This window comes from Gymnoscopelus microlampas (assembly GCF_963454915.1).
Source record: "Gymnoscopelus microlampas genome assembly, chromosome: 12".
NCBI classification, from domain to species: domain Eukaryota; kingdom Metazoa; phylum Chordata; class Actinopteri; order Myctophiformes; family Myctophidae; genus Gymnoscopelus; species Gymnoscopelus microlampas.
Genome location: NC_139949.1, coordinates 30,782,006 through 30,809,860, shown reverse-complemented (window position 1 = coordinate 30,809,860; position 27,855 = coordinate 30,782,006). Strand labels below are relative to the sequence as shown.

The 27,855-nt window shown below is 39.7% G+C and overlaps 3 protein-coding genes across 3 annotated transcripts; 2 read left to right on the top strand and 1 right to left on the bottom strand.

Moving 5' to 3' along the window:
* Nucleotides 1–178: 178 nt before the first annotated feature.
* Nucleotides 179–27,855, bottom strand: rb1 (retinoblastoma 1). The gene is made up of 27 exons (XM_084075235.1): nt 27,615–27,855; nt 26,273–26,393; nt 25,616–25,719; nt 25,391–25,525; nt 25,125–25,163; nt 24,921–24,970; nt 24,610–24,720; nt 24,317–24,462; nt 23,851–23,928; nt 20,818–20,927; nt 20,629–20,703; nt 19,761–19,848; nt 19,538–19,654; nt 19,388–19,444; nt 19,250–19,281; nt 19,027–19,103; nt 18,599–18,822; nt 8,139–8,254; nt 7,785–7,954; nt 6,001–6,146; nt 5,311–5,415; nt 5,077–5,190; nt 4,830–4,981; nt 4,127–4,157; nt 3,852–3,994; nt 2,516–2,562; nt 179–1,730 (listed from the first exon to the last, which is right to left on the bottom strand). Exons 1-27 carry the CDS (start codon nt 27,698–27,700, stop codon nt 1,666–1,668), a joined length of 2,739 nt encoding a protein of 912 aa, XP_083931361.1. The 5' UTR covers nt 27,701–27,855; the 3' UTR covers nt 179–1,665.
* lpar6b (lysophosphatidic acid receptor 6b) lies at nt 9,558–12,346 on the top strand. The gene has a single exon (XM_084075236.1). It carries the CDS (start codon nt 10,150–10,152, stop codon nt 11,263–11,265), a length of 1,116 nt encoding a protein of 371 aa, XP_083931362.1. The 5' UTR covers nt 9,558–10,149; the 3' UTR covers nt 11,266–12,346.
* LOC311056735 (lysophosphatidic acid receptor 6) lies at nt 16,622–17,698 on the top strand (the record flags this gene model as incomplete). Its single annotated transcript, XM_084073541.1, has 1 exon — nt 16,622–17,698. Exon 1 carries the CDS (start codon nt 16,691–16,693, stop codon nt 17,696–17,698), a length of 1,008 nt encoding a protein of 335 aa, XP_083929667.1. The 5' UTR covers nt 16,622–16,690.

The window sequence follows — 27,855 nt, the reverse complement described above, 5'->3', positions numbered from 1 at the left end:
AAGGAGCGGGCAATAATTTAAATCTTTCAGGTTTGTTCGGGCAAGCACAAGTGATGCACATTGCCTATAGCCTCTGTTGGAACACCAAGATTAGATTAGGACTTCTGTTGGACAGCATTCACAATCAAAGAACTACAACAGCAGTATAACAGTAAGACATCAATGACAGCTGATATGAAACATAAAGCATTGGGTTTCACATTTTATTTACAAATATAAAGTTAGGCAACAACACAGGTAAAATATGATTGACGTTATAGTGAATGCTGTATCTTTCACAACCTAAATGCCAAATAAATCCCAAATATGGTCTGCATGTAGGCGATAGCAAAAGAAAATAACTGAGCCTGTTGTTGTGGATTAGCAAAAAAACAACATGCATGTAGCATCCTCCCTCTGCAATTAAGTACCAGATAACTATGACAAATAGAAATTAAAATTAATTTCCTAAGAATTATTTATTACATTCTTCAAACTGCTACTTCAATAAAAATGAACACGTTTCATTTCTTTTAAAACTCTTACATATTAAGCACATTTAAAGGAATATTTCACTTTGGTAAAATATCTTAACTACCTACGTTTCTTTTTTTTTCTTTTTTACAATATCACTTCTTCAAATTCTTGTTCAAATGGACAAAATAAGAAAACTGTTTCAACAGCCAACCCACATTTTAGACAAAAACCTAAGTAAACTTAACCAATAAGTTAGAAACTTTACTGGTTACTGGGAGACTTCTTGTGTCCGTTATAAATACTAAAACAATAAACATTACACCAAAGTGAATAACTAATAAAAAATGTAACTGAACGCATTAACTGAATGAGAATGCATTCAAGAAATTACAAGAGGACTTTTGACTTTGTGCCTGACAGAGTTCATGAACAGTCAACCACAAACAGATAAGTGTAGATCACTAGAGCATCATAGCCACTAATTTTGAATTTTGATTAGTGTTTAGCTTATTGTTATGGCTACCGAAAGCCTAAACATTAGCAGTGACAGTGGTGGAGGTCGACTGGTCTTGAACAACAGACATAGGCAATTTAAAATGAGAACATTCTTCCAAAGTGAAATATCACACTAAAGATAAATTGATTTGAAGAGTACATCATCACAAACAGAGCCTGATAGGTGATGTACTTTGAGGAACATAATCATGACTGGAACTGAGTTTGAAATTTGAGTTTAGTTATTATGCCAGTCAAAAACCAGTAAGTCAGCAGTTCCAACGACACAAGAGGGATGACTATGATAAAAGAACAAACAGAGCAAGAGAACATTCCTGAAATAAGTGAAAATAATTTCTCACATAATATTCACAAATTAAAGTTAGTCTAAAACATGGTCAGCCATGGAAACTCCAACACCCCAAATCCAATGAATGAATGGTAAAAAAAAAAAAAAAAACCTTGCTCAATTAAAACACTGTATGAGTATGTACTGTGTGATTATGCATAAACAAAACAGTTCTCTATATACACATATTGCTCTGCAAAAGAAAATTGCTCACAGAAACACTTTTAAGTTTTAACTAAAATCTACACCAAATTTTTGTTTTTTCTCTTCCTATTTTTTCACTTCACTTCATGGGAAGACACAAAGAAACCAGGGTTTATGTTGTGGTAAACAGTACTGTGAATGTCAGGTCAGTGAGGACAAGGTCACTCCTTCCTCGATTCAGCATCCTCTTTCATTTTCTGCTCCTGCATGCGACTTCGAGTGGAACCTAATTGAAAATATATCATCATTAAATTAGACATACAGATGTCCCTAGACGTACATCCAAAGGACAGACCATAATGGTGCTAGTGACAGAAATTAGATTAAGATCAAATTATGGCCTCTAGTTTGATGGTGGTAATGACAGTGTTTATCAACAGTGGAATTTATGGGTTTGAAAGCGTGACACAGCAGCAGAATCAGTACATTAAAGTAGAACCAATGAACCAAGCCATTTTACTTCAATTGTTCACATAGGAGTCAAGTTTGACGTTTCATTTATGTTGACACTCAAACTTCAACTTAAGGAATCATGCTTGTACCTACCTCTAAAGAGGATGCAGTTGCACCCAAAATAATGCGAATACTATGAATTGGTTACAGGCGTTTTGCACAGCTACTATTACTACATGCAATGGTACTAGGACAACCCACCACACAAAAACAAATTATTTTATTTTATTCTGATAACTATACTGTAGGTCTGTGTGCCCTAACCAATCTAGGTGGTTCCCCAAATAAAAAGGTTAGGTTAGAGGGTTAGATGGTTGTAATAGGCATTAGTCATCCAACATGCACATTGTCAGTGGAATATTGCTGATACACCTACATTAGGATTTAAGTGTTCTTGTTTTAATCTTTGGTCGTTGTAAATGTGCTCTATAAATAAAGTTTGAGTTGAGGAACAGCAGCTTACAAAACACTGCACTGGGTACAGCAGTTCCCAGCAGAGGGCGCCAGTTTACCACCCTCAAACTAGAGTTCTTTATCTCTCAGACAGTTTTCACTTACTAATCTCTGCAAGCTTCTTGTTCATTGTAGAATCTCCACCAGTTTTGCTGTAAAAAAACAAAAACAAAGATGTTAGCAATACAGTATATATAATAATATATAAACATTATTTTACTTCACTAACATAAACCTCTTGAGAATGAGAATTGTTGCTTTTATGTAATTCAGTGACCAGGTTTCCATTTCGGCCACTAACTTGTGGAGTGCCCCAAGGTTACATTTCTTTATACAGAAGTTGCTTTCCCGTGGCAATATTATACATAGACACTTCCAATGTTATGCATTGCAGACAATATACAATTACATTCTCCAGTGAAGCCCAATAACCATACAAATGTGTCCTGTTTAATTAATTGTCTGGGAGATATTGAAGACTAGAAACAAGACATGCAATTCTGGCCCAGATCACTTGAATTCTCAAATTTAGTCATTACTTGGTTCTTTATTGAACAATGTCAGGTCTGTTGCCAAAACATTGGTGTGTTATTTGATCCCAGCCAAAACTTTGAGAGCCACGTTCATTCAGACCTTCATTATCACCTAAGGAATATCTCCAGGGGCAGATACATTTTGAGTTTTCACTTTTCATACATGCTTTTATTTCTTCGCACCCTGACTATTGCAATTGTGTTTTAACATGTCTTAAGAAAAAAGAAAAAAAAAGAGGTTGACCAAAAAACACCTGGAGGCGGGATCTCCAGGCAGACTAAGATACACCTGGTATCTCTGGAGGTCCCTAGTAAGTAACTATTTAAGCAAAGAAACCCCTTAATGGCTCCAAATTGGACAGAATGCTGCTGCTATACCTTTAACTAAATATTTTAAGGATAAGAGAACATAATACTCCTATTTTAACTTTTCTACACTGATTTTACTGATTACTTCATGATTACTTCAAGGCACTTCATGGCCTGGCCCCTAATTACTACATTTAACCCTCATGCAGGAACCTGCTGGTTGTTCCTGAGTTGAGTTGACTGTGCTGTCAGAACACCTCCGTTCTTCAAAGACAAGCCTGAGGAGTTTTTATTTTCTATTTTATTACTTTACATTTTATTTTATTTATATTATGTTTTGTTTCATGAAGAGCACTTTGTGACCGCTTTAATACGTGCTTTATAAATGTATTATTATTATTATAAATATAGTAGCCAAGGTTGCACAAGTATTAGGTGCATAGAACAAAAAAAAAGGATGACCTATTTATCATTCACTCTGTACACATAACAATACTTTGTGGAAAAGAACTGGGGAGTGTTGTTCCATAAACAACAATGAAGACCACATCACAAAGCACCAGTGAGGCAGGTACGCCATGAGACCATTTGTAACCAACCTGCCATCAGCTTCATCCTGGCCTTCCATGTCGAATCGTAGCTTTTTCAGGGGCTTGGGGGAGGCGCAAAGGTCCAATTTCCTCTTGAAGGAGCGGTCACCACTGCTCACCATCTGGTTGATCTTCTGGAACCTATTGGACAGCTGCAAGTGGAAAAACAAAACACAAATAAAAAAAAATGGCAGGACATGATTGTCTTATCAAAGCAGGTCAATATAAGAACTGTAGGATGCAGTTGTTTAGTATGTTGCAGAATACACATAATAGGCACGTACCCCAAAAGTTTCACCAATCGATACCAGCATTCTGAAAAGACAAAAACAAACACTGGTTAATAAAATGACCTGGAATTAAGTTGGAGGATATAATTTACTGTGACTATATTGGCAGTATTTATATCAATGGGTTCAAAAGTGATGTACAAGGGTGGCACAGTGGTAAAGTAGCTGCCCACCACCGCGGAGTCTGGGGGTTCGAATCCACCGGCTTTGTCGAGCGTCTATTCGAACACAATTGGCCCGTGTTTGGGGGAGGGAAGCCGGGCGGAGAGGGTGATATTTGTACTACACATACTCCTACGGCGCACATGTCAGTGGGCAATGTTGAGCGGGAGGAGTAGGACAAAGGCTCTGAGTCCTCCCGGTGGGGGGTTCTCAGTGGCAGGTGACCCAGTAAGATACAACAGCAGTGACAACACACAGAAATGTGTGTGGGGAGGAATCAATTGTCATAACGACTGAATTGGAGAGAAACTCTTGGCCTGGGCCGCAGCGTGGCGGTCCAGGCACCCTAGGCTGCAACGCCAGCCTGACAGCGTGTCGCCGGTTCGAGTCCCGATCCCGACGACCTTTGCTGTGTGTCAATCCCCATCTCTCTCCCCATTTTCTGTCAATCTACTGTTCTATAAATAAAGGCATAAAAAAGACCCAAAAAAACAAATCTTGAAAAGGGGAAGGAAAAAAAACATGATGTACTGACCTGGAGCGAGGCGTCATGATCCCTGGGGACATGCGTGGGCTTTTCATGGGGGAGATGTACACATTATTGCTTCCGGGCACACGTAGAGGGGAACTGGGGAACTTATTATAGGGGCTCCGTGGTATTTGTGGGATTGGAGAGAGGGTAGGGGGCTAGAAAAACAAAACAAGGATATAATGTTCATTCATTTTATTCCGACGGTAGTACAATTATTAACATGGTCACTTGGTTTCTCATATTCTCTCACCCTGGTGGAAGCGTACTGCAGGATGTTGGTTTTCAGCTTTTGCATGAACACCTGGTTGTAGAAGACGATGATGGAGTCGTAGTGGCCCTCTGTGATCAACACATGCTTGAAGGTCTGCAACAGAGACATTATGTCGACACGGTCAAATGACTTTCACACACATCTATTTGATTCTTAAGTGCAAGGAATACCCCCCAGCCTGTGGGGTAAGTCATGGTTCAAACATTGCCTCACCTCCTGATGGGTGTTAGGCATGTTCTTGTAAGCCGTGACGATGGTCTTGAAGCGCAGGTCCACGTTCTTCACTTTACAGATGGCGTACATGGCTGACATCATCAACTGGAAGAACAGGAGGAACAGTGGTTAGGGAAATGGTGGTAACGGAGGGAGAGAAGGAGGAAGGGAAAGAGAAAGAAAGCGAGAAGCCAAAATATAGATTATGTATACATATGTTTTTAAACGGCATATCCTTGCTGTCGGGGAAAAGTCATATATGTCTAAAACCGGTACTTTTCAAGAAAGGAAAAAAGAACCTGTGTTACAATGGATACAGTGTAGTTATTATTTAGTAACAAGCTCTTGTTCATACTTTTCATGGGTTAAATATTTATAAAATCCACAGAGAAACTTAATCACTTTCAACCTGGCGTCCCTATTTGTAGGCATGTCATTATAGATGAACATTTTCAAAAAAAAAAAAAAAGAAATAAAATAAAAAGCTGATCTACAAACTCGCAATGTATCACAACGAGCGTGTGGATCGGCTAATTTGGCTATTTTGTGTGCCACTTTCGCACGGCAATGTATAAAATAGGATTAAAGATGACCAATAACATTAATTCATGAAAAAACCTAAACAGATAAGAAGGTAAAACGTTTCTGCCGGACCGCGATGCTATGAAGGTTAGGAGTGGTTCTGGTTACCTGGTCAAGGTGGCGGTCTTTCATGAGTTCATATTCATGCTGCAGCGTGTGTTGGAACAACGTCCACATGATGGGCTCCAGTTCAGGATGAGAGGACAGCAAGTAGGAGCACAGCATTTTAAGCCTCATGTAGGCCAGTCGGTACACTGCAGGTAGATGGAAACACAAGAGAAACAATGAGACACAATAACTTCAGGACCTACACTAGTGCTTCTACCACCATAATAACTACTGTTCTTCTTTCTACTGTGTGGCTCTGCAAGAGGCTATGAAGGCAGCTCTCCTACCCGATAATACCGTCAGGAGAAGGCGTGCTCTACTCAAGGGGAGTCTTGAGTAGAGCAAGTCTCTTGAGTTTAACAGGGTGCAGATTCTTGAGGATACATACAATAAAGGATTATCCGCACTCTCTTCAGTTATATTCTTGATTTATTTTAGATGAACAGCCGCAGCAGAGAAACACGTTTCGGCACGTCGGCCTTCCTCAGTGTTTCAAACTAGAATACATCAAACAGGAAGTTACATATATACTGTAGGTATGTGATAGTGCACGGCTGATTCCCATTGGTGAATAACCTTAAAGATTGTTTTAAGAAGTAAAGAAAAAAAACCGCACAAAACGTAAAAGATTATGATGTTTTGATATTATCGTTCTAAACCTATGTTCCTGCTGTTCTACAAACAGCCAACCAGTTCAAGAATTAGCATAAGCTATAACCTTATTTTTTTATGAAATATTGAAGACCATTAGGGTTTTATACTTCTGAACATGCATTCTACTGCTAATTTGACCAATTCAAATACTCTTTCATCTTAACCACTTGAACCCAAGCGTTCCTAGTCTGTGAAAATAGATCTAAAGGCTCACAACGTTTCACAACAAGACGTGTTGTAATCTTGTAAATCTGCTTTTTCGGTGAAGAGATTTGGTATAGAGAGAAATACTCGACTTAATATAACCCTGGAGGACCCAGTCAACTAAATATATAGGGTTAAATATAAAAGATTTTCTGTGTATTACTGTAGGGCTTGACTTAACCAGGGTTATGCCTGATTTATACTTGGTTTCGCTGTTTTTGAGGTGGTAACGGATAAGACAATAATATTGAAGATGTTCAGGCACTTCATTGGATCATTGGATGTTTCATTGTGTTAGGTAAAATTACTGCTTGGTAGTGAGTATGGAAATAGAAATATAGAGAACTACTGCTCTCAACACCACTTTTACACCAACACCACTTGAAAATGTCTAAGAAAATAGTGGGGTAGAAAAAGGGGAAATGAAACGGGGGATTTCAACAACTTTTAAACAGCCACTCTGTGGTTAAAGACCACAAACCTGGGTCGTTGACTAATACTTAGAACTCGTGGGAATCGTGTCATGGATTTTTTAATAAGGTCATCATATTTTTAACACATTATCCTTCACATCACCACAAATGTATTCATTGCAATATATGTTTGCTTTCAATTAAATTGAAATATTTGAATTACATTAAAGCACAGATATAGTCAATCACAGACTGCAGCTGAGAATCGCTTAGTTTTTATGAACATTTATGGCCATAGTGAAGTGAAGGGGGAAAATGAAAGTTGGATGGCTATCATAGGTTATGTCAGTTATGTTAAACATCAGTTTAACAAACATCAGTTTAACATCAGTTATGTTAAATGAAAGGTGTCAGGACACAGAGCAAATTGAAAACAACTAACAAACCCATATGTTCAATACAATCAACCAAGTCGACAGCAAACTAGTGATGAGAACCCAAGCAGAGGCTTACACTTTTTGTAGAAGAGGCTGAGCGAGTTAGATCTAGGGTGTCGGGGGGTCTGGCTGGCCGCCTGGGTGGCAGGTTGGGTAGAAACCTGAGAGGCAGATTGAGAACTGGGCAGAGTCGGAAACTCAGGAGGAGCGACGGGATAGTGGCTTGGACGAATGGGGGAAAGGTATCTGTACGGGCAAGAGAAAGAATCCAATGAACATTTCAAGTGTGAGTTATTAGTAAGCAGACAAGCCACAACCATTTGAAAATGAAAATGTGCAATGTTGTAGAGACTCAGTGACTCTTTTACAGACTTTGTTGCATGTACAAGTGTGACATGTTATGTATAATGGTGTGGAATGGTGGACTCACAAGTCAGCTGCAGTGTGGTTGTGCTGAAGAGGTTGGTTAAAGGTGGCAGGGGGCTCAACCTGTTCTGCTGGCCCTTCCTCCTGTGCCTGTCTCAGCAGTTCAAACAGAGGGGAGTCCTGTGGAAAATAAATGACCAACATTGGTCACATTTAACATCTGTCACAAAACTTCTTTAAGTGCACCTAATACACAATATGGAAACTGATTGGGGAAATATGATTTGAGACAACTGAGGAGGTTGATTGAGGGCACATAGTTTGTGTTGTCTATACTTGAACTGTTCCTAGACCCAGATTCAACAACAAGAAACATGACAGGCTAACAACATTCCAGGAATTCACTGCTCAGATAATTTACAAATGCGCCCTTAATATTTACATGTCAATGAAACCCAAGATCCAGTGGCTACATGCAAACAGATGACTAACAATACCTTTTGGACTTAACATTTGTTGATGTAGGGAGTAGCACTCCCTGTCTTAGATCATATGATTATACAGTCAGGTAGAGCGTGTGCTCAAGTAGCTACCTTTATTGACTAAAACATGTGATTTCCCCTCTAAAAATCCCTCTAAATTAGAGACAGAAGTGATAGTGACAAACTAAGCAATGCACATGATTTTGTTGGCCAGAAGTCAAGGAACATTTCAATAAAGAGATGGTCACTATGCCCACCGACAAAATGTGGTCATGAGGCATTGTATTAGCCTTACTGATCACAGACTCAAATGGTTAGTCTGCAGGTATAGGCATGCTATTATTACAACATTCCACATCTTGTCATATTTGCTGCTCCCTGCTGACGCTATTGGCAACAGCTTTCAAAAGTTCACTAGGTGCTTGAGGCAAGGGATGGGAAATTATAAGTTTGATTTTATTGATACCAATGCCATTAGTGATTCTGCTTATCGGTCTGATTCTTTAGAAATTCCCTTATTGATTCCTAAAAACATTGATTAAAATAATTGATGAGCTCAGAGGCACACAATGTAGATTTTTACAGTTGGTAATTCTAATTAACAATTTTGGGTTCTCAATTCCTTTCCCTACTTCAGGCATTTAAGATATCCAACATTGAACATTACTGAATTGAAACATAACGCTGTTAAATTGGCTGTATAAAATCACCAAATAATGACATGCAATTAGCTGTATTATATTAAAATTAGTGAGATTGTTTGATATTTTCAACAGATAGGATAAGGCTCAAGCACAAAATTATAATGAGCTGAAGAAAAAAACGTAAGCAACAAAAGAAAACGGGCCACACCCGTCTTTGGCTAAATCCCATTGTTGAGAGACAGCAACAGATTGCATACACAAGGCTGATAATGGGAGGACTTTGGCTAGTAGATACTCCACCCCCAGCCCTGTGAGCACTTTGTGTTAGAGCCTTTGCTTATACGCCTGATAAGGCAGAGGACAGGCAACAGAAGAGTGACACCCCTTTTTTAGCACGATAGTAAGCTAGAACGAGACTGCTACAGGTGCTGCAACAGGAACATACAGGAAAAAGAAGCAGAGCAGTAAAAAGCCACTCGAAGCCAGTACTGACTTAAGAGGCACATTACTTATTGCAAAAGCTACAGATTTCAACTCAAAACAGGGGACAAATCTCATCAAATCTCCTTCAAACAAGGATTATAGGAACCAGGACAACAATTGGGATTTCTTCATTACCGAGCCACTGGATATATATTGGTTAAAGGAGGGGTTCCTTCAAATACAGATCTTCCTAAGGACTTTGGATACAATACAGGTATTAAGTGGAGTGGCAGACTACTCCCTTAAATACTTCAAAACATTTAATAACTCATGTGAAATTATTCATGGGTGCATTTGATGACAGCTTTTAGCCTATACCTTTTCTTCAACCAACAGCCCACAGTGAACTAAATTACTTGAAATTGGCAATTATTATCATATAATTGCAGCTAAAGTAACTCCAGAATTTAGTCAGTTAAACTGGACTTTGTCATTCTGTGTTTCAAACCGCAAGTCTTCTCTAAACATGTATAATAGTACTCTACAAACTGCTAATATCACTTCATCGAGCTACAACAACGTGAGCGCCGCCGCCAATAACACGTGCAGGAGAGATGAATTTAAGTACACCCTCTACAGTTCAGTTTTCAGCCTGGTTTTCATAATTGGACTTCTATTCAACATGGCTGCTGTTTACATTTTTGCGTGTAGGTTAAAGTTGCGTAATGAGACCACAACGTTCATGATGAATCTTGTGGTTTCAGACTTACTTTTTGTTCTCACTCTACCTTTTCGGATATTCTACTTCATCAATCGTGAGTGGCCATTTGGGGATTTCCTCTGCAAGCTATCCGTCTCGTTGTTCTATACAAATATGTATGGCAGCATCATGTTCCTCACCTGCATCAGCTTGGACCGTTTCCTGGCCATTGTGCACCCATTTCGGTCCCAGACCATTCGCACCAAGAGGAATGCCAAACTGGCCTGCCTTGCTGTGTGGGTGCTGGTTCTGTCAGGCAGCCTACCCACAGGCTTCAACCTAGAAATCACCTCCCGCAAAAACCAAGACGACGTTGATCTAAACTACTGCTTTGAGAACTTCTCCAAGAAGCAGTGGGTATCCAAACTGTCCAAGGTGGTGGTATTTATTGAAACAGTGGGCTTCCTCATCCCACTGATGGTCAATGTATACTGTTCGGTTAGAGTCCTTCAGAAACTGAAGAATCCTGATACTATCAGCCGTGGAGGCCAGCTCAACAAGACAAAAATCCTACGGATGATCATCGTGCATCTTCTCATCTTCTGCTTCTGTTTCGTCCCCTACAATGTCAACCTGGTCTTCTATTCCTTGGTCCGTTCCAAAGCATTGACCAGCTGCAATTTTGAAACAGTGGTCAGAACCATCTACCCCATTGCCCTGTGCATAGCGGTGACCAACTGCTGCTTTGATCCAGTCATTTATTACTTCACCTCAGAGACCATACAGAACTCCATCAGGCGAAAGTCAACACACAAACAAAAATCTACGGCCTTCAGCAGACTGCAGACAGAGAGCCCAGTGAGTAGCCCACAGTGCAGTCCTGCAAACAGCAACCTGCAAGTTCTAAAAGATAAAGTCTTTAACAGCGAGTCTACAGTGTGATATCAAAGAAATTACACAAACACCTGTCAATGGGCCAGAATGAGCCTGTTTGTGAAAGAGAGACTAAACTATTTAAAGTGGAAGATGACAGCAGAGACCATACATAAGGACACAGCAAATACATTATGGATGCTAAGGAGCAACTCTCTCATCTACTGGACATCAGAGGGACTCATCATAAATATGTATGACTATGGCATGAAGTGGACGTGGAGTTATTTATTTTTTTTAAACAGAAGATTGTCAACGTCTATACACTACTATACAGTATATAAAAATGGATCAAGAAGAATTGGCCAGCTTGCAGCTCACCGACTAAACATGGACTAATATACGTGTACCGATGGCCAACAGACATCTAATGGTTCAGTGTGGACCTTTAAGATTATCTCAGCATAATCAACAACAGTACTGAAGTTTGGAATCATTACCACCTTTTCAGGAACAGATTGTGTAAACAATAGCCTGGTGCATGATAACAAAAAGACTGTGTGGCAGCACAATACATTGAGAATTCACAGATCTAAGTATCTGCCCAGAAGACTTTTTAAAGACTTCTGCCATAGCAATACTAAAACAGTGTTAGAGCTCTTTTAAATACTATGTTTTGCAACAAATAATTGCACAATAATTGTGGCATGAACGAAAAATGTTCCAAGCACTTTACAGAACCTTTTCTCCAACATGCTTTCTAAACGTGAATTGAAAATTGATTAATCAATTAATAAAAACTAAAATGTATTTGACTGTTGTTCCATTTTGTGGTTGGAAGAGTGAGATGTTAAGGTTAAAGGAAAATGTTTTACATAAGACATTTACCTTATTAATCATACAGCTACTAAGTAAATAATCTAGAGGCAGGAGTATAAGGCAAATACTTGTATGAATCCAATGTTAGTTAATGAATTCAAGGTGCAAGGTTCCAGATAACATGTAGGTGTGCTCTACAAGGCACAGAAGCATAGGCCAATATTTACAATTTCAAGATCCTTTGTATAAAATCATCCGTCAATTATGTGGAAAACATACCTAGGAGAATATATAAATTCCAGGTTGACTGAAAGTCCTTCAAGCAAGGACAATCATAAACCACTCACAGAGTTATCATTTCAATCCTCTAGTTGTAGATATTTAGCATAATAGAGATTTGTGTACGCTTTTGCTATGCACACTGACTTCAGAGCCATAACACCACCAATTCAAATGGATTACGAAACAGTCAAAGTGTGTGAGTCAAATTGTCCCATCTTATAAGAACATTGCATGTTAGACTAACTGTTGCTACATTCCTGCTGAGATATAGCCCCAGGGGTCGTCTCTAACGACCTCACGTCATCACAGATCTTCAGAAAGAATTGTGAAAACAAACCAGGCAAGTATGCACATGCCCCCCTTGGGGAAAGTATGTAGATTATAGCTTCCAAATATTTAAGAGAAGGCATGATAAATCAGACAAAAGTTATTATTAAATTGTAATATGCGTTAGGGGTGCAACAGTTAATCAAACCAATCGATTTAATCATAATAAAAACATTAGATATTTTTTAAATGGCAAAAATAGCCAGTCTACAAGCTCACAGAGCATTGAAGATTGGCCATTTACATGGAATAATTCAATACAATAATTGCTAAGAAGATAATCAATATATTTATAGTAATGAACAGTTTAAGAGCTTATTTTGCTTTATAGGGCTTTAGCTCTGCTGAGTAGAAGATTGTCTCAATGCTAGATATAACCCACCCACCAGGCAGTGTGCCCAATCACTTTCTTCCATCTTACTATCTATGTTGACTGACAGCAGGGGTGAGCTTTAGGGGGTGCTCACTGCTCAGGGGGTCGGCGACACCTTAGCTCTGACACTATGGGGGCTGGGGGCTCACGCATGCTCCACATGCACGCACCGCCAGCGGCGGTTTAAACAATAGCCTCTCAAGGTTCGCGCCGTCAGTGGCGAGCCGTTGTCAATAGCCTCTACCTGGCTGCTTTGCATAACATTAGGCTACTCGAGAAAAGCCATGGACTTGAATTAAATGTGTTACATTCCTCTCACAATGAGAGACAACAGTCTCTGCACTGCAGAGTGTGAAGGGGATCGCTTCAGAGGACCCAGTTCTCTGAGACAAGACAAAGACAAGTTGTCTGATAATTTTAACTACTTATGTGTGGGTGAGTCTATGTAAAGGGATTTTATATAAAACTAAAAGGAAAATAAAATTATTTAATTGAAACAAAAATAAAAACAACAAATTAACAATGCAACAAAATAATAAGAAATATAATTACATTAATAATCACATGTTGAATACAGTATTTCAACTAGCAACTGGCTCTGTGCACATGCCCGTGCACGGGCACGCGCCGTGACATAATAAAATAGAGCCCCCATAGCTGATGCTCAAAAAAATGCTCAAGTGATCAATACTAACTAAACTACTAACTAAAAAGACATAAACATATAAAAAAAAGGGGGGGGGGGAACGGCTTCCTCCTGATTGAGGAAGGCAAGAAGATAGAGCAGCACTTATTTAGACCCAGATATTTTGGAGCCAGTACCCAGATTATTTTACAGTTTTTTTCACCAGTTATTCAGAATGTCATGCTGTACTACAGCCTATCTGCCAAGCAAGCTTAAAGGGGAAGCTTAAACCGGAAGTCTCGCTAGACGAGATTGAAACCTCAAGGTTTCAATCTCGTCTAGCGAGGCTATTAAAAAACGTGATTTAGTGCAAGGACTATTAGGCGCCATCATAGAAAAGGTGAGAAAATGGTGGGGGGAAATTCCCCTTTAAAACTAAACTATACAATAGAATCCACATTTGTGCAAAGATTATTGGCCAAACTACTTTCAAGCAACTTACAAGAAGAGCATGCTCAGATTTGCAACCAGTATCTCCTCTGACCCCTTGCATGTTTTACATGGAGAATACCAACTTCTGCCCTCTAATGGTGTTCCTGCTGCTAAACCAAAATCAGTGTGCTGATAACAGATCTCATTCCAGTATGTAATTGTGATATGTAACATTTTCATGACAAAAGTGTAAAAGTGTAAACTTCAGTGTAAACTTCAGTGTAAACTTCAGTGTAAACTGAAGTTTTATTCCATCATATCAGAACCAAAAGATTTGTGAAGTTGCACAAAATTAGGCAATCTACACAGTAATACTACATTACGAGCATTTAACTTAGAGACAGCTACTGTATATGGGCAGCTTTACATCTATTTAAGTCCATCAGATTTACTTATCTAAATATCTAGCATCCAAGAACAGAGTCCTTTTGGGGTTTTATGTGCATTGAGTATTAGGAGACAAACATTTTCTAAATTCGATTTAGCAATAGTGGCTCAATACTGAATTTATAATTGTTATTTACAATTATAAAATATCCTTCATTTGTTAATTCAATAATTAAAATAGAGTATTTTTTTAAAATGATTTAGCTCCACCCATACCACCCATACCATTCCCAGGGGAGTTACTGTTGCACTCTAAAGCCAAATCTATGCTTATCACACGACGTGTCGCACGTCGAAAATAGCCGATCTACAAGTTCACAATGCGAGCTTGTACATTGGCTATTTTTGACGCGCGACACCATCGTGCGACGAAGTATGAATCAGGCTTAAGTGTATGTAAAAGGGCAGCTCAGAGCATGTGTGTAAAGGTGGGAGTGACTCAATACATATGGAGTGTACAGCTGTCATTCTAAACTTACTAGGTTCACAGGTAGAGTATGACAATTCAACCTTCCGCGGAACATCTGCTGACTGGAAAGGACAATTTCATTGTGGATGGATTCCCAATACTGGTGAGTGTCTTTCCTATTTCCAAATTCTTTATTTTATTACATTAACATATTTAAGGAATGAAATATTACAAAAATATACAGGTCTACATGCTGACTGTGAATTAGTGGAATCTGAACATTAAAACAGATTTATACTCCAAGCCTGGACATTCCAAATAATTTAAATAATTTCTAGTTTCCCATACAGGAGTTCAATAAATATCTACATATATTCTTCTATATGAATAAAAATGCATGTGGTATATAAAATAAGGTTATACTTTATTGATCTTTTATTTATTACTGACAGTTTGCTGTGGGTCAGTATTAACATAATTTAAAATCACCTGTTGCATATCGTTACTGCCGGGTAGAAACCTCATAGATCGTCTATTTTTGCTACTTTGGTGTCTCACTGTAGATACAGCATTAATTTACAAAAAAAGCATAAAAAGATGACATAACATAAAAGGTTTCTGCCTGACGATATGTTGGTCACTATTTACTTTAGAACACCTCACAGCAGAAATAATAATAATACTTGATCAAACTAATACAAAACAACAAAAACGGAGAGAAAGATGTTGGAATAATTCCAGATAATATTTTCAACTTCTGTTATCTTTGGCTTGATCAGTAAAAGCTAAGTGAATGAAAGACTAAAATGAATGGGATTCATGTTAAACAGACATGATATGGATCACATCTGCTAAACCAAGGATGGCTGAATAGCTATGAACAGCTAAAGAGAAAATCAATGTCGGTATTTCAGGGCATCTCAATATCATATGGAAAGGGGGAAAAAAACGAATTCCCCTTTAAATCACTACGTTCACAGGGTAACAGATGGTGGTACTGCAGGGGAGACATTTTATTTGTATTAAATTGGCATTTTAATTTGATTTTGCCAGAATACAAATACATTGCATTGAATTTTACAACTAAAGTTACTTCTGTTTTGTTACCACACTGTTGATGAAGCTTTAAGTACAAGTATGTCTATATAAACATTGCCTATAATGCTGCTACTAACTGTATTGTATGTGTATTATGTGACAATAAACACCTTGAGATGGAAAGTGGAAAATTCCATGTACTGTGGTACCAGGTGTGTGTGTGTGTGTGTGTGTGTGTGTGTGTGTGTGTGTGTGTGTGTGTGTGTGTGTGTGTGTGTGTGTGTGTGTGTGTGTGTGTGTGTGTGTGTGTGTGTGTGTGTGTGTGTGTGTGTGTGTAAGCATGATTTATGAGAATGGGGAGCGGCAGTTAAGATTTTGTTGACAGAATTGGATTGACTCTCATCCAGCACATCAAACACAATTCAGCTGTGTCAGCAGTGGTCCCACTTTCAGGTCGCCCTTCTGCAAATTTACACTCCATAAACTATATTTTGAGTTAATTAAAGCTGCACTGGTCACAGGTTTAAATATTGTCCTTATCTCCCATAAACATCTTTCATGAAGAGTTTAGCCCCCTTTTCCCCTCTGGCCACAATGTTTTTTAATTTGTTTTTGGCTGGTTAAATGAAGGTTCTTCAACAGCAGCTACTGGATATTTACTCATGAAACCTGTTGTTCACTTCAACATACTTCATTTCTTCCAGACATGATGATGGAGACGCAGTAATAATCACACTGAGTAATGGAGCTGTGGAACAACACTGACATTGTGACCAAGCCACTCTACTCACTGTCCAACTGCACGGTGGACACCAGCTACCGCTTCATCTTCTACCAGGTGTCCTACAGTGTCATCTTCATGTTGGGGCTGGCCACCAACAGCCTGGCTCTGCGCCGGCTGTGGCTCTCTCCCTACACTTTCACCAGCACAGCCGTCTACATGGCCAATCTCTCCGCGGCGGATTTATTTTTCGTGGTCTCATTGCCACTGAGGATCTACTATTACCACCTAAAGTCCCGGGCCTTGCACACAGAGTCTGGCGACCTGTCTTCTTGGATGCCCAGGGGGACCTTCTGCCAGGTCACCTTCACCCTAAAATACATCAGCCTGTATGGTGGCATCTTCTTCCTGGTGTGCATCGCCGTGGATCGCTACTTCGCCGTGGTGCACCCATTGGTGTCAGCCCCGCGCCGGCTGCGCACCGCCCTGCTGGTCAGTGGGGGGTTATGGTGTCTGGTGCTGGGGCTGAGTGTGGCCCTGCCTCTGCTGCACTCGGCTGCTGCCCACCATCATCAGCCCTGCCTGATGGACCCGTCCTCCCTGCCCCAGCGCAGCCTCATCCTGACGGCCTTAGGCCTGGTGCTGGGGGCATTCGTGCTGCCCACTGCGGTGCTCGTCTTCAGCTACTGCAGCGTGTTGAGAGCACTCCGACACCCTCGACACCGGCAGCGCCTCAGCCGCCAGCACACCCTCACGGTCATCTACTGGGTGCTGGCCGTCTTCCTGCTCTGCTTCACCCCCTACCATATCAACCTGTTAGGGTACACCCTCACACACGTGGGGCTGCTGCACAGCTGCAGCCTGGCCAAGGTGACTAAAGTCTTGCACCCTGTGGTGCTGTCACTAGCCAGCTCCAACTGTTGCCTCAACCCGCTCATCTACTACTTTTCCAGCAGCCTAGTACACAAGGAGCCTGCCAGCAGTGGGGCACTGGAAGCCAATGAGAGCTTCACTGCCTCACGACAATGAGCTGCAGACTTGTGTAATCTCCTAACACTGTATGCCCAACCCATGAAAATACTGTATGGGACTCCAACTCATTAACCACGTTCAACCTGGCATATCTATTTGGGGCATGTCATTATAGGCGAAAATGTAATTTTATAAAAAAGAAAGAAGAAAAATAGTTGCAACACGTTGTAAGCTTACAGATTGGCCTTTGTCAGGTGAGAACCCGAAATTGTGGTCCTTGTGTAGTGTACTGCTGATTTAGACATTACACACCTGCTACTGGACCTCTCCTCCCACATCTGGGAGACACCAAAGGACCAAAAACAGTAAAAGAAATGTGGCAATATGCCTCAGGTTGTGAATTTGCCTGTGCGCTGTGCACCTCATGCCAGTGTGCCTCCCCCAAAACAGGGCCCTCAATGTCTCCTTAATGCTAATATGTGCTCTACCTACACATTCTCAAGAGACGTGAGGTCCAAATATGACAAGGGATTATGACGACGGAATGCAGACTATGTAGACTCAACATTAAAAACATGACAATGTTACAATTAAAAACATTGAAAACAAGTTAAAAACACTGACAACAAGGCTGATAGAGAAGCGAGCTTGAGCCCCATGAGGCACACCCCGTTAAGGCGTTAGTCGAGCGAAATCAGCGAATGCCTGTGCTGAGTGAAGCCTGTTTCTATGTACTCAGCACTGTTTGAATTTAATACCAGTGGCACAAGTGGATTATGATCATTCCGTTACTGTTAACATGATACATGAAAGGGCATCCTCTCTCTGCATCAGCATCGGATGCTACCGACCAAGCGACAAAATATTACGAACAGGGCATGAGAATGAGAATGCATTGGCTCTTCACACTCAATGACATTGAATAAAAAATGTGGCTTTGTGTAAAAAAAAACTGACCGTTCTCCATGCAATGGTCTCCATGATGAGGTGTTCACAGCTCTCCAGATGTTTGACTATGTCTTTGCTCAGGCTGGGCTCAGCTTTGATGAAGCTCTCGATGACTTTGTAAAAGTCAAATGCAGCTAGCTTGAACACATCCAGGATCCAGGGGAAGCACAGGTCCATTTCCGCGGAGTCAGCGCTACTCCCATGGTTGTAGCCCCCACTCTTGAATGAGTTCCCTGTTTATGAGGGGCAATTGACACAAATTATACCCTGAAAATAATATCCACTGGATGTGGACATATTTATCAACACCATTTTGCTGTGTGTGACAAAGTAGAAAAGGACACAGGGGGACACCTTCACTGTAAAATCAGTGTCAATTTAACTCTGAGAGTGAAGAAACTGACCTGTACTTTATGAAATTGTATTTAGGGAGCTACCTTCATATGTTGCCATGACCACTTCCAAAGCACACGCCAACAGTGATGTATGGAATGTGGAGTCGTTGAGTAGTTTACTGGAACGGAAATCACATGTTTTATCTCAAGGTAACGAATGCATCATTGCACATCAGAACCAAAGAGAGGCTTGTATGCATTCACATGTGAGAACAGCAGTTGATTAATCCGTCATGCTTTTTTAATGAAACTTGAGGACACATACCTGAAATTTTGCACCGACAATCTTTTCTCCTCCTATAAAATTAAAAGTATTTCATGAAAGCAAGGTCATCTCTTTGAATCAATGGGGGAAAAAAATATACGCATTGTAATCTTTCATTAAAAAACAACCTCAACTTACTGATTTAAGCATCGACTCCATGACTCTGTAATACAGGCGCACACCAAGGGTAAATCTCTGAAAGGTAGAAAATAATATAATAGACTTGAGTGTTGCGTCTCTTGTATTCACAACCACATCATCATTGTGTTTTTGAGTATTAACTGGTACCTGTTTGCCCAGAATCACACAACGTGGGCCGACTGCCTGCGCAAACCTTTGTCCAAACAACTGGCCAAGTGTCTCCACTCGCTTCAGCACCTCCTCCGTAGGATCCATTGTGCAGTTCTGATCATGGAGAGAAGGGAAATGGTAGGAGATGAAAGGCTGTTATGTCAAAAACAAGTGGTGTATTGTGGAACTGCGTATAGAAATGTTGCCAATGGAGACCCACTTTGAAATACATAGCGAGGTTAGCAGAAGGTTGGTCCCCACTGGAGGTGAGATCGACCCTCAACTGCTGAATGGAGTTCATGGCGGCTCTGATAACAGAAGGATGGGATCAGACATATGCAATACATTTCAGACTGTGGTCCATACACTGAAATAAACACATTTGAGGATGCCTTACACACATTTATACAACAAAGTACAAGAATACTACACTCCTGCATGGGCTATTAATGTGTAGATAAATTGATGTGTCCATCTATTAGCCACATAATTAACCAAAAATAGTAGATATATAAGATCACAATGCTCCACACGATTTTCACAGAATGTTTGCCTATTATGACAGGCTCTGAGTAGGGACACTAGGGGTCATGTGGTTAATGAATTATGTTTGGCTTCAACATGCACCCCCGCTCCTTCCAATCCGTTTCAACTAACAATCCCCATTAGGCCTGGGGTATGCCTCGTTGGCTGAGAACCACGTGAAAAGGTAAGCATTATGTGCACGTGGTGGTTCTTCAGGGTCACGAGAATGCATATAGATCATATAGTCAATACACATTCACAATTGTGCATTCTGCGTAAAGAGGGAAGTAGCTCATTAGAGGGACATGGCTGTTGTTTTTAACCTAAAGGTCAGAGAAGTGGGCTTGTGACTGGTCAAGGACTATTTCTTTGCTCCCTACACAACTATCATCAAGGAGCCATTGATGATATTTGTGTTTGAAGATTGGTTAAAAAGAATATGTGCGCTCAGCATTGCTTCCATAAATAATCATGTACAGATCAGGTAATTCTTTCTAATTTCTGGGAAGTAAAGATATTAAGGAAGGATGGACAGATGAAAGCCTGGCTAAGAGGGTGCTCACCTAACTGGTGTCTGGGGTGGAATGATCACTTCCTCCTCAAGGTGGTTCTTCTTTGGCGTTCTCTCCACCTGCATCCTGGATGTTTTTTGTAAATAATGATTTAATGTTAAAGAAATGCAATATGCTCTAGGAAAAATAACAATCAAAAAGGCCTACAGGATCAGGATACTGAGGAACTGATGTAGTTACATTTCTATTTTTGGAGAAAGAAGAGTCTCATCTCCGTCCAGGAATAGCCGTCCGTCAAAGTCTCTGCTCTTGAGGTAGTGCTCCTCGTACTGCATGTTGAGGTCACTGGCCTAGGGAAGGGGGAAAAAGTTCAGTATTCATTCTGAATATTATTTATTTTTAAAACAGCAATCAAAATGCAGATTTTCTGTAATTCAAATATGGAATTCTTTCCATAAGTCCCACATTAGTTTGCCTCTATATCAAACACTGCCATTTTTCGTCTCCTTTAAACAGTGATATATTAATAATGAAGGAACAGATCTTCAGCAATTAAGATTGCTGTGGGTGGAGACAGGGTAGTAGGGGCCGATCACACCGGACATTGTTTCAGCCTCTGTGGGTGTCTTTTTGTAATTGTTATCAATGTGAATGGAGCATTTTCTTAGCTGCATTTGCCTTTCGTTTATGTGCTAAATGCGCCTACAGTTTAAATTTAAAGTGCAATTTAAGCAGTTGAAGCTATTTATTTGTATTTTTGCCATGGGCTATGGGATCTGTAGTGGCGGTTGCGGTCTCAAGTCACATCATTTGGGAGCATGCATACTGTTTTTGCATACCTTTTTTTCACATATCAAAGTGATTATACGTGCAAATGACTTGGAGTTACACTTCACATCAAAAGTGAATATAAAAGTTAAGTTATTACATTATTAGTATTTAGGATTAAGTCCAGATCCATTTTTTGTCATTCACATTAATTCCAGCTTCCCCAGCTTTAGCTCAGTCGGTAGAGCTCTCGCCTTTGAACCACAAGGTCATGGGTTCGATCCCGGTCATCCATGGCAACAGTGTTTACTTTGTCTATTATCCATTTAATTCAATTCAAATGAGCTTTATTGGCATGAAATACAACGGTACACATTGCCAAAGCAAAGTCAACTACTTCAAATGACAGTAGCCTGACAGGCAGACTATCAAAACAATATACAATATGACAGTCGACAATAAAAATCTTATGACTTTTATAAAACATATTCTTTATCCTGCACATAAGCCAATAACAACCAGAACAAATAATTATTTAGCCACCAGCTGGAGTGAAACACTTTTGAAAAATGCCCAGTCTCTGTTACCAGGCAACTACAGTAATGCTAGCATTATAAAATATGTACCATTATCCTTCTTCAGATAAGTATGTCAATTTGAAGCAAACAACCACATCCTGTCTCAGGTGGTTTTACATGTGCCGCTGCATTATACACCACCATGTCATACTACTACTCTGTGTGCTCAACAAAGCCTTTTCCAGACACCATGCATGGAAAGCAAATATAGAAGATGAACTAAAAGAACACTGCACAGCTGTCGGACACTCACACATTCTGCAATGCCTATAGCAGCCTTGAACAGTAAACTAATGGCAACAGCAAGACAAGGAGGTAATGGTTAATGTTTATCAGCATCACAATTGATGGGTTTGGAGGTTTGACGCACAGCAGCTTAATCTGTAGAGCTGGTGCTAAATGACAGGCATTGTGTTCAAACTAATGGAAGTTTTGTGTGGCGGAGTGGCGCACAATGGAAAACGAGCAAGCGATTCCACTGCAATTAAGCTGCTAAATAACAATGTTGTCGGTTTGGAAAGGTGTGAGAGCTCTTACAGTCTGTATGTGTATTTTATTTTTTTCCTTTATTTTTTTATACATGCCTATAGTAATTATTGATAGAGTGTTTGTTCAGTAACAGTAGTTAACCCATTAAGACCTGGAACTGTGTCATTTTTAGATTTGAGCTAAAAAGCATTCTTTCACACTTTGGGCTATGCTTGTAGATCTGCTATTTTTGAAAAATCGTGAAAATGTGTGCAAATCTTTGAATATATATATTTTTAAAGCGAACATTTTTAACTCAAATCTTTGCTTCTGGGGGTCCCTGGAACAACATATTTTGATGGGGGTCCGCGGCCAAATACATATCATTTTGGGGGTCCTTGACATGAAAAAGATTGAGCACCACTGATATGGAAACATCCGTTTTTCAGAATACTGTTGAGATTTAGGAGACATGTAGAATTGACTTCAGGTCTCAATGGGTTAAACAGTAGTTTGTTCCCATCTCTCCAGCTCTTTAATTAACAGAAAATAAATAATCAGGTCTTTACAGTGCTTGCTTCCAATTTCACAGTATTCTGTATCATTTCTACCATTTTTATGCACTTTTATTGTTTATTGCAAGATGTTCCTTCCTCACACAATGTATTTTTTAATTATCTTTGATGCTGTGTGAAGCACTATAATACTTCATTCAGCTCTGTCAAAAGTGATTTGCATAGACAATATTAAGAGTAATGATTTTGCCAAGCTATGAACAAGCTATCTGATAACAAAGCAAGTGGTTTAGAGTAGACATTACTGTTGAATATCTTGCTCCTGTCCTTGCATTTGTTTTAGAGGCTTTATGAATCAATCAATCAATCATGTCTTCTTACCAAACATAATGATCTGTTTTGTTAGTGCCAGTCATTAAGCTTGATCAACCCCGGCTGGGTCACCTGGGCGAGGGTGTACAGTATGTTGCGAGACCCGAAACACCCTATGACCCCAGGCTACAACACTGATGATACGTCCCAGGTGCATCCATGTGATGTTTTTTTCGTTAATATGCCACTGACTTGTGTATATATGCCTTAGAGGAAATTGTAAACAAATAGAAGTCAAATCTCATTCCAAAGCATTTGATCATGTTATCGTTGTCTTCATCAAAGAAGGATGCCCAAATAGAATCCGTGCTCAGTCTTACTGGTATGCCCACCAGACAATGCAAGTAAAATGGGTCAATATTGTCAGAAAAGTGGGAATTTCAGGGTTACGGTAATACACATTTTGACATATGGACATTTCAACAATATTTCATGACCAAACATTCCATGAAAAGTCTCCAGGTACACTGTACAGTACATGGAAAAGTGATGGATCGAGGGCTGGATTTAAGTGCAATATAAAAGCAACATAAACAGTGTTGCTAGCAGTTGATGTGACATGCTAACCCTACCTGAGGGAGATCCTGGGATCTTGAGAGGTCCACTGACTCCAAGAAAGCAGAGAAACTGGTCTGGTACACATTTCTCACCTGAAAAGTGACATTGAAACAGAAACCGAGTGAGACAATATTGCATTTTGTTTGCAAGACTAGATATGACGAGATGAGATACTCAGAGCTTTATTTGTCTTGAGACACATTTTACATCAGAATATTGAAAACAACATCAGGTACACATGTAACGTGAAACATCACAAGACATTAGAGACATAAACATGTAGGACATGATAGATACATGATAGTTTAGCATACATAATGTAGTCCATACATTCACAGTAAAATGCTCTGTTAATGTATCTATTTACGAATCCACTTGGCTACATTCGTACACTGACAGTGTTATATTAGCGGTGTCGTTTTTTTTTTACTGTGTAAAGTGACTAGTGAGTATAACTAATGTAAAGAGGAGAGCACATACCTCTTCCATGTTGCAGTCATTGTCTTTGCACAGGGTTTCAAGCAGCTGTACGTCCAGCTCTGGCTCTGGAGGACGCGATTTAGCTTTGCTCTGACTGCGACGAGATGTCCGTGTCGGGGGACTCGGAGCTTTGTTGGCGGCTGATTCTAAAAGAAAACACAGTCAGCTTGTATTAAGAATATGATCCACAAACATGATTTCCTCCATCACAATACACAGCCAGGTTACAGTTATCCAGAAATCCTAGGAAGGAATAATTAGGGAGAAAAGAGTGGCATGAGACTGAGGCTTACGGTAGAGTGGCTGCAAGAGGCCTGGAGGGCAGCGCTTGATGAAGAACTCCAGAACACACAACAGTAGTTGGAAAGATATGACCAAGTCATCTTCCATCTGCAGAACCCTTCCTGTAGACGGCAGAGATGCAACGTGTGAATAGCAATAACTAATCTAACGGCAATACTATAAGCATCACCACGAGGACAAAACAGCTTCATTTCAATGTGTTGTTCTTAGGGCATGTTCACGGCTCCACCCATTACCTCATCCTAGTGGTTTTCATTCTTCAAAATGTGTTTTTGTTTATCTGTAATAAAGGTTAACCCACCTTTTGCTAACAGAAACATTGTCCAAATGTTCTCAATGGTCTCCTTTTCCCTTAAAACACAACACATGGAGCTATTAATCAAACAATAACTTCACATCTTTGATTGTGCAACACGAATGATCACAAGTGAGACGACAAACACACAGTTGAAAGAAGAATGCAACAATTCATTCAATTAATGTGATACAATGTTCTTTAACTTACATGCCATCAGAACCCAAAGTGAAGATATTCTTGACTATTCTGGAATTAAAACAAAGGTAATAATCAATGAATAACTCATAACCAAAAAAATAGAAAAATGCACAGGTGTATAGAAATATAACTGTTAGCCTTTATTATCCCCCTGACAGGGTGGTTATTAACAGCAAAATGGCTGCCATGTGAAAATGGTCTATGAGAAGTGATGAAGTGACAAACAGAGAATGAATTAAGCTATTGTATTGTGCTGTTCCTACGCTGTCACTCACTTCTCAAACCTCTGGTAGAGAGCCAGTGTCACATCATACTTCTTCTCCAGTCGGGTCAGTACTGAATTAACTTGGGTGCTTATAGTATCCACGTTCACATCCAGTTTCCTCACCAAATCCAGGAACTGCTTCAAACTACAAAAAAGATAAAATAAACAAAATATTCCATAGTAGACAAGTTATGCAGTCCTATTCCCGCCCCAGTAATGAATGCATTATACTTACTTCAGATCTACAGCTTTCTGAATCTGTGTTACAGTAAAACTGGCAACATCAAGGTCTGTCACAGTCACATATAGGCATGCGCCCCAGAGCCGTTTTTGCATGTCCTATATCGACAGGTTGAGGAAAAAACATTTTAAAATCTATAAGGTTGCAAAACAAAACAAAATAATTTCTAGAAACAGTGCGACTATGTGCAGGTCTGGCTCATAGGCTAGTGGCAACAAACAGATAGTGATATTCAAGTTCTTATATGATTAAGTTCAGATAATATCATGATGTGGAACGATATAAACATTTAATACATTTGACTGTACCAATTTGTTATAACATAGTCATGTACCCACTATGTCACAATGCAATTTTCACCAATCTACCTTTACCTGGGTGTTGAGCCTACATTCTCCATCAAAAAAATTAATTCAGATAAAAAGGTTGGGCTTAAGTTCATACAGATGCCAAGAGCAGCACTTCGAGACTCATGGCACAGAATGAAGTACTAAGGCAATAACACTATAATGCTTGGTGAGTGGTTTATACACAATATATTCCACCTCACATATACAGTAACATCTGGACCCGCGACTATTGTCAACATGGGTTGGGTTTACTGCTCTGTGTGTATGCCCAGATGTTCATACATTGGAGACGGATACATACGGGAGCATCATCCATGGATTCTTGAACAGCCTTCCATAACGTCCAGGCTCGATCACACACTGTGTCTGTCACCCGAAGGCTCTTACATAGGCTCAGAAAGTCTGTGTCCTTTTCCCTGTGTCTAGTTGGATGTAACAAAACAAAACGAAAAAAACTTTAGAACATATTGGGCTGGGAGTAGCCTACAGAGGAACATACTGTATAACTAACAATGACCTTTAAGTACAAGACACACATAGACTTACTATGCCATAGTGTGGTTACGCATAATTCATTTATCCATATGTAACTCTGGGAATGTTCAAATGGAACCAAATTAATCCTAATACCATTTCATTTGGTTCCATTTGTACACTCTTTTTGGATTAACAGATTACTTTGCTGTGTACATGTTTGTTTGCTTGTTTGTTTGATTGATTGACTACTTTGTTAACAGTTTGCAACAACAAAAAAGCACAGAAAATACAGTTGTATAGAAAAGGATAAGCTAAAATGATTAAACCCAAGAAAGCACTATGACTTGTTATCATTGGGGTCCTGTGTATTCAATTCATCGAATCAATACATCGTAATTGAGCAGTTATTAACCGGGTCAGAGGTCAATCTGTAGGTCCCCCATTATGCCTAATATTTGACACAACAAACAAACACCAACAAAATGGCAAAATATGTTTAACTGGATGCTTTTCATCGACAGATAGAGGTCGAATGTATCATGTTGTGTAGCTAGCTAATGGTTTGTCAAATACAATACAGTAGTAGTACAAAGCAATGCCATCGCCATGGAATTAAGTAGCACTTTGATAAACAATATCATGTCTTGTAACGCAGTAAACTTCACTATTACTATTAGAACAGATATATAGTTTCTGTTAATGGCGTGGACCGGGTAGCCAGTGTTGCCAGGTTTTGCGAGAGAAACAAGCAACCAGGTCTATGAAAACAAGCCCAAAAGAAGCGAGCCCGATCGCCCTTTTAAACAGAATACATTGGCTATTTGAAAATAGCCGATCTACAACCTTGTAGATCTGCTATTTTAAAAAGAAAATCTTGAAGAAAATTTGAAAAATTTGGGTATATTCTTTAAACATTTTAGCAACACAAATCTTGTATGGGGGGGGGGCTGGCTTAACATATTTTCAGATGGGGTCCTTGACTTGAAAATGTTTGAGAAACAATGGTTTAAACGACATTAGGAAACAAGCCCCAAATAAGCCACAATACTTTAGAAACAAGCCCAAAAAAATCGCAACCCACCAATATTTACAAGCAACTTTACAGATAAACAAGCCCAAAGGCGCTTACAATAAGCGGACATGGCAACGCTGCGGGTATAGCTTACTTCTTAATAGAGAACTCTGGGGTCTCCTTCTTGTCTGATGGGGAGACACTTTTAACTGTCGCACAGCTACGCTTTTTGGGTGGCATGGTCCTCCTGGCAGCCGGTTATTAGCCGAAAAGATAACACAAATATACAAATGAAAAGTGACACTGTTTCAAATACAATAGTGTCTCTGTTTGAAGTTGTTTACGTAGTTTTTAAATCCCACTCCTCCTCCTCCTGCGAGAGTCCGTGCAACGAC